Genomic DNA, 7834 nt, shown 5'->3' on the forward strand with positions numbered 1-7834 from the left:
CGGAGTTGGGAAACAACACTTTCTGGTTGAGCAGCAGATGCTTTTGGCCTGCTCTGTAGTTCTGGAGAAAGCCATGCTATAGATTATGACTTAAAAGGGCTCAATTTCACTTTATTTATAGTAACTAGTCAAATTTGATATTGCATTGTATGTTATTCTAAAGTCATTTATAAGTGATGTAAAAGTAATATTTGGTACCATTTTGTTGGAGAATTTGATAAGTCTCAGACGAATTAAAAAAAAAAAAACATTTAGCATAGAAATTTAAGAGAAGAAAATTGTGCACTCAAAATTCAATTTCTATGATTCAAATTTTTTATAATGATAAAATACTATAAATGAGTAATATTTTTATATTACATTTTATACATAAAAATTAATTGTTAATACATAAATTTAAACACCCATTAAAATTTCTAGATATATGAATATGATTAAATTTATCTATCATAACTCTAGAATAATGTAATTCAAGATTTATCAAGTGAAAATTCATTGAATTTAGGTGAACGTGAGTGTTAATTAATTATATAGTATTTATTACATATCGAAAAACGAAAAGTAATGTATTATTGAAATAATTGAATTGTAGGGGATTAAAATCGTTCGAAAAATTATTTTCCCTCGATATGATATTTTAATATGTTATAGATAGATTGGTCTCCCAGTTTTTAAATTTGTTGCAAGAGGTTCTCCAGTGGATATAAATTATCCATTTGAGATTTGCGTGCAACAAAATAAAAAATGAACAAAAGGTCGGACTAGTTGCTCAAGACTGAAGCATGATGTTCTACTTGGTCTATTTTGAATATGTTGGATTCCCACCATGGCTTTTAATGGGATATTCTGCCTTTTGAACCTGGCATGAAGGTCTCCCCTCAGCCGGCTCTCTGTAGGGGAATCCCCTCTCATTGCTTCCCCTAACACACTCCATTTACCACATCATGAGGATTGCTCAGAAATTTTGCTATATCCTTATGAAAATATAGGGTTGAGTATACGAATAACGAGACCTATCAAGTTGACAGTAGAACCTTGCAAAACCTTCCAAATTCATTCCAATCAGCAAGGTTCTATACTTATATTTGTAGCCATTTGTTAAGGTCATTAACAGCACAAAACGCTGCAGAATTCAAATGGTATATGATATATGAGATTTTTCAATAGACACGGGGGGTTTTCTCTCTAGCGTGCTAAACTATAGAGTGAATTGTTCAAATGGTCACTGAACTTTACAAAAGGTTTTCAAGGGATCGCTGAACTTTAAAAATATCTAAATGGTTATTGAACTTTGCAAAATGTTTCTACGAGGTCACTGAATTTTAAAAATCACCTAATGGTCACTGAACTTTGCAAAGGGTTTCCACGAGATCATTGAATTGACCCTGTAGAAATCTTTTGCAAAATTCAGTGACCTCTTGGAAACATTTTACAAAGTTCAGTGACAATTTGGGCAATTTACTCCCAAACTATTTGAAATAGCGTAGGGGACAAGTGATATTTATCAGAGTATACATCCAAGGCTTTTATTATGTGATATTCTTGAATGCCAGTAAGTAGCAGGTGTACTTTCAGTATCCATCCCTTTAAACTTTTACCATAATCCAAAGCATGGACAGGAAAATCTCGTGACCAAAAATCAGAATCTTAATTTTCTGTCTTTTGCTGGGATGAACTAGTTGGGGACTAAGAATTTAATAGACCCAACAGCAACATGACAATGACAGTGAGAGGCTCACATGGAGTGAAATTATTGCATTTTGGGGTTATTCGTTTATACTTCGCCGACTGTGTATGCATTAAGGCTTTGTTTGGGTTCTTTGTTTGGGGAAAATGAGTTATGTAATGGTGATTTTTTTAAGAATATATGGTTTAGAAAGCAAGAATTTTTTTTGGATTTACGTGTGAAATAATTTTATTGAAAGAATACGTTATTGGAAATTTAGAGAAAACTGAATTATCGTAGAATGGAGTTCAAACATGGGTAAATGTCAAAGGGATAGTCTTGCGAGGATATCAAATCTGAACTCAATGCAAAACATGAATGATCTTGATCTTGTAGTGAGGTTTAGTATGCTTATATCGTCTCAAAATTGTAGGGAGAAGTAAATTTCTAGTAATTGCAGTCTTCTAGAACCGTAGATCTGAACTCTTTTGTGGCACGGTACTTCTAGGTGGGATGGCTGGTTCGAAATTGTGTCATTTGGAATCTTCTTAGATGAAGCGACGAATCTAGAGGATTGATGAAATGGCATATGGGGGTCGACTCCCAAATTCATTAAGAATAAAGATTAATTTGTCGTCACAATAAACAAAAACAAGATTCTCACCAATCTAATTTTACAATCACAGTTTCAGTACTGTTTCCAAGAACCCATTGGATATACAACCCAAATTAATGGCAAAAAAGAAGTCACTCTCACTAGTTGAAACAAATATACCCAGCACAAGGAAAACACCACGCGATCACATGTCCATCAACATATAGCGTTAACTTTATGGTGAACAATATGCTTTGAAGATCTATGTACATGAAATGAAAATTGCTCCAGGAGCTAATTATGAAAAGAAGTTATTCCAGCATATTGCTCCAGGAGATTCACGCCTTCAGATATTCACTGCTTCTATTTTGTGTCCGTAGATGAATTTTGGTGAAGTAAATTATACTTGGCATCACCACTGTTTAGTCCATACTGCAATACATAATTTTAAAGAGGAATTTTACAAGTCAAGCACAAGAAAACAAACTAGAAGGTCACAAACTGAAAGAACAGTTGTCTGTATTATGGATCTGACAACTTAGGAGAAATTAACGCAAAGGAGAAGACAACCTAGGAGAAATTAATGCAAAGGAGAAGATAAAATGAGGACTAATAACTGGCACCAATAAGTAGTTGGGGTCCATTTCGCATATGGTTCCTATACTTCAAATGGAGCCAACAGCTTTAGGCACTTTCATGATGTAATTTACACATTGTATTAGCATATTGCAGATATATGCTCCTACAATTTCAAAACAAGTCAAGAATTTCTTCATTCAAGCCACACTTGAGTTGGATGTAATTTTGTGCAAATAGTGTGATAGTGTTTCTCGTCTACCTTCCTAAACAGAGAAGGCTTAGCATGAGGTAAAGAACATAGCATTAAATACAAACACAAAAAAACAAGCAGAGAAGCACAGGGTAGCTGTATGAATGGACCACATTTGTTTGTTAGGCATTAAGTTGGACCGCATCTAACACTGAAGATTGATATGTTTGATAAACAGTTCTGATTACATTCCAAGCTTCACAAATTCTACTAAATCTAGCAAATTCAAAAGCAAATGACCATGACATAACATAAGCTTGTTGGAAAGTTAATAGCATCTAATACTAGATTATTGAGAGGCTTGGGTTATGGTTCCCTCTTCCCCATCTATTCTCATTCGTCATTTATCCTAGCAGTTCTATTAGAATGACAAACTGCCAACTCATATAAATTGGTAGATTAATTTGATCAATACCATGTATCCTGTAGCTCTGAGAACTACACATATTCGATGTGCATATATTGAACACTAAAATGTAAAGGATTGTTATTGCCACTTAAAGGCCTACCTTTTCTCTCATCCGTGAACTCCAGATGTCATTGTGCACGACTTTATCATCCCCCCTGGCCCTGGTTGACCCGGATGCTTGGTTTGGATGTGGATTAAGCAGTGGCTCCCTCATTCTACTCCTAGCATCATAATCTTCCTCAATATCATGGTCTACCCTCTGACTGGAAACCAAGGATCTGAGTATTGTTGCAAGAAGTAGGGATAACACCTGAGAAGAAAAATAAAGAATTTTGTCAATAACATCAAAATTTATGATGCAGCTAACTATTACAATTGAATATGTCGTGAAATGCAATGTCTAGTATTTTTCTATCTTTTATGAAAACTAACATCTAGTAGTTCAGAGACCATCACTCAACTTTTCAGTTTTCCATCTTTTAAAGCTGGGCATGGACAGTTTTAGAATGACTGCAAGGAAGATTTTGAGGCCCCAAATCACATATACACTAAAATACGTAACATGTCCAAGATTAATTTTGAAGTGGCCTTAACAGCAAGTTTCCGCATGCGTTTTGTGAAGCATGCTTGTTTGAGATATCTGAGAACTTACTATCTACATTAATAATCATCCATCAGCAAAAACCAGTCCTCAAGAAGAAATTAAATAACTTAGCAACTTCTTAAATTTTTTCAATGTGTTTTCATTTTAGTGAAAAGTATTGGAGCTAGCAGATCTCCTGACCTCGAAAGAGTAATTTTTGTAGACAAAAAGTTTGTATTGATGTCCATAAGTAATTAAAAGATAGATGTCATAAAGAATATGCTCTAAAACATACCTGAATTGTAATGATGGATATGCCAACCCACATAAAAACATCTGCATTTTTCTCAATAAATGCTCGCACGCTATCAAGTTCTCCAGTGGGGTCAAATGGGAGATCCTAAAAGTTTTATGCAGTAAATTGTAAACGTGGAAGTAAAATGCAAGTGCCAGCATCGAAATACCAACAAAGACACAATCTACCTTCTCCCATTGGTGATCAAGTGCGATAAAAGCCACCAAACTTACTAGGCCCCCCCCCCCCCCCCCCCCATATCCGTCTCTGAAAGAAATTGTAATACAGATCATCTCATAAACTTGAGCATTGATATTGAGGGGAAAACAATATACTAAGGAATGAAACAACACAAGCAAAAGAAAATATGTGATTTTGATACTTGGCATCAAGGAGTTGAAGACTTGATTTGATTAAGAAATTATCAATTTTAACTCCTATTTCCAGGCCACAATTCAATGCCCTAATATATAGACTCAACACGACTAGAAATGAAAATCAAAAGCAGAGTATTATCGAATTTCCATCCACCTGAAACCTATGCTACTGCACATTTTTAGCGGCCAAAAATGAGGAAAAAATTTCCTTCTCATTTCAGAAAAGGAAAGGATACAAAGCAAAGGCAACAGCCATTGATTGCTTCAGCCGCAATGTGACCAATACATGTGATGCAACAAATCAATATCCCAACTCCCATAAATGCATAAATGAACCTGCCAATTAGAACAGAAAAGGAAACAATTATAACTAATTAGATGCGATAAAATACAAGCTTTAAACCTAAATCCGTGAAAAGAAAACGAAAATTCACTCTTAGTTTGAAATTAATAAACAAATTCAATATCAGAAAAGCAAAACTTTATAAAGTACCAAGGAGCTAGGATGATGTGGGAATTGAGGCGGATCCCATTGTCGCCAACTCCAAAAACAACGTCGGAAACGGAATTGATAGCGGGGATGGTGTTACCAGGAAGCTTAAATTCCGGGTCGTACGGCATGGGAGCTGGAGGAGGTGTATGGTGTTGCCATTGATTAAGCATATAAGCAGAGTAAATTATGATTGATATACCAATAAATGTCTGCAAAAAATTCAGGAATTTGAGGACGAATGCAAGAAATGTATGGCAACATGGGGTTCGCATTTTTGGGTTTTTTTTTTTTCTTTTTTTTTTTGGAATTTTCAGTACAAGATTTTGGAGGACAGAATTTTAAAACTGTATCAGCAGAATCTATTCTGCGAAAAACTTTCTTGGCGTATGATTTCTTTTGACTTTTGGGGCAAAAGGAAATTAAACCAAAAATAAAAAATAAAAAGAAGAAAAAGAAATTTCATTTTGGATGGAAGATGGGCCTTAGTTTTTGGCCCATCATCATACAATGAGCCCATGTTTTAGCACCGTTTTATTCATGTGAAAATTACACAATACCCTAGAGTTAAAATCCTGATTTTTAAAAACGGAAGGGTAGTTTCACTTTACAAAAATCAGAAATATCAGATATCATATCTAAATATTAAAAATTAAATACATAATTTTCATGCCAATTCCCAACCCTAGAACCATCTTCTCTCTTTTGCTTCATCTTCCCCGTCTCGTATCACTCCCCACAAACAGCTCCATCGTCCCGCCGTGGACGGCATTTATAGTGGTCCAACCTTGTCGCGCTGTGAAGCAGAGAGTGGTGCTGCGAGGTTAGGTTGCTGCGGCTATGGTGAATCTAGCGGCGCAGCAATGTGAAGCGTCGACAACGCCGCCTCGATTTTGTTGGGAGTTATTTTTATTGGATCTACTTGCGGTGTAGGCGGTGTGTGGTGGTTGTTGTGGCGAGTGGTGTGCGTGTGCGTGGGAGTGGTGTGTCTGCGGTGGCGATGGCGTGAGGTGCAGTGAATGATATATATATATATATATTTTTTTTTATGCGGTGCAGGTGGTGGCGGCATGGTGGATAGTGATGGTGGTTTTGGATTTATTTTGCGGTGATGTCGCCAAGATCTGGATCTGCTGCAGCGATGAAATAGGTGGGGATCTGGGAGATGAAATCTGATTGGGTTATTGCGGCGGTGGCATGGTTTTTGCGGTGGCTGTGTTATGGTTTTGGTTGTGATGTTGGCAGCGGTGGTGAGGTGGTGGAGATGTTCCTGACGATGGTGAGGTGGCAGTGGTGGCTGATCTAGGCGGATTTGGTGTTTATGTGGAGGCCGTGGTCGGGGTGGGATGGATTGAATGGTTGTGAACAATTATCTACGTGATTGATATTAATAATTGGATATGTGATCTGAGAATTGTGACTGCGACCTCTGATTGTGACTCACAATTAATTGAGTTGTGATTGAAAAGTTAATCGTGATCAATTAATTCAATAATTTGCAATGAGTAAATAAATTGTGACCAATAAAAGTTTTGAATATGTGACTGATAAATAATCTGTGACCTGTAAAATTTTTGGATTCGTGACCGAAAAATATTCTATAACTTACAAAATTTTCAATCTGTGACCGAGTAAATAAGTTACGACCAATAATTTGATAAACTGTGACTAAAAATTAATTTGTGACTAATTAATTAGATAACTGTGACCAAAAATTCGTGAACGAAAAATATTCTGTGACCTATAAAATTTTTGATCTGTGACCGAGAAATGAGTTACGATCAATAATTTGATAAGTTATGACTAAAAATTAATCTGTGACTAATTAATTAGATAATCGTAACCTAAATATGGCCCCGTTTGGTAGGGATTTTTTGTCCCAAAAAATTGATTTTTTGACCGTTATTTTACTATTCAAGCCGTAATTTTTGACTTCTTCCTTCACATGTGGACCCCACTTTTCTTCTAACGGTCAAAAAATCAATTCTCAAAATCTCTACCAAACGGGCCCTATATTAAATTAATTAAATAATTAAATCATAAATAAAATTTAATAAAAATCTGATTTTTGAATTTTGAAACTTGTTTTCTTAATTCTGAAATCTACCATACTTAATCTCTCACTTATGAAATTTTCCCTTTATTCATTCATTTCTTTAATTTTCTAAAAATAATAATAATGATTCAAGAAAATACGGTGAACATGCAATTTGATGTCAATTGAGGGCTAATTGAGCAAATTCTTGTAAAAAAGTTTCATGCTTCCTATAAAAGCTCTTTAGATAGACAGTACCTAAAAAAAATTTATTTAAACATGCTGAACAGCTTCTTAATTTAAGAAGTAGTTTTTGACTTTTCAAAAATCATGTCAAATGAGTCCTGAATTGAAATCGGAAAGAGACCAACACAAATTGTTGAAACTCATTAAAGGTAACTTTTCAAATATAACCCTAAAACTATGACGTGGGCATATGTATGCTGTTGAGAATTTGACCTTTCGAGTGAACTAGCGATATTTCACCACTCACAATCCATCGTACTTATTGCACAATTGAATTTCTTGGTGCTTAATGATGCCTAAAATGGTGGA

General features: G+C 35.2%; 1 protein-coding gene across 1 annotated transcript; it reads right to left on the reverse strand.

Annotated features, from left to right (window-relative positions):
* Nucleotides 1–2295: 2295 nt before the first annotated feature.
* Nucleotides 2296–5657, reverse strand: LOC111392513 (tetraspanin-18-like). The gene is made up of 7 exons (XM_023017880.1): nucleotides 5248–5657; nucleotides 4968–5090; nucleotides 4760–4840; nucleotides 4566–4644; nucleotides 4378–4482; nucleotides 3600–3809; nucleotides 2296–2693 (listed from the first exon to the last, which is right to left on the reverse strand). The coding sequence occupies exons 1-7, from the start codon at nucleotides 5517–5519 to the stop codon at nucleotides 2625–2627; spliced, it is 939 nt and encodes a 312-aa protein (XP_022873648.1). The 5' UTR covers nucleotides 5520–5657; the 3' UTR covers nucleotides 2296–2624.
* Between the last annotated feature and the right edge of the window lie 2177 nt (nucleotides 5658–7834).

The sequence above is a fragment of the Olea europaea genome, chromosome 4 (assembly GCF_002742605.1).
Source record: "Olea europaea var. sylvestris chromosome 4, O_europaea_v1, whole genome shotgun sequence".
Taxonomy (NCBI): Eukaryota; Viridiplantae; Streptophyta; class Magnoliopsida; order Lamiales; family Oleaceae; genus Olea; species Olea europaea.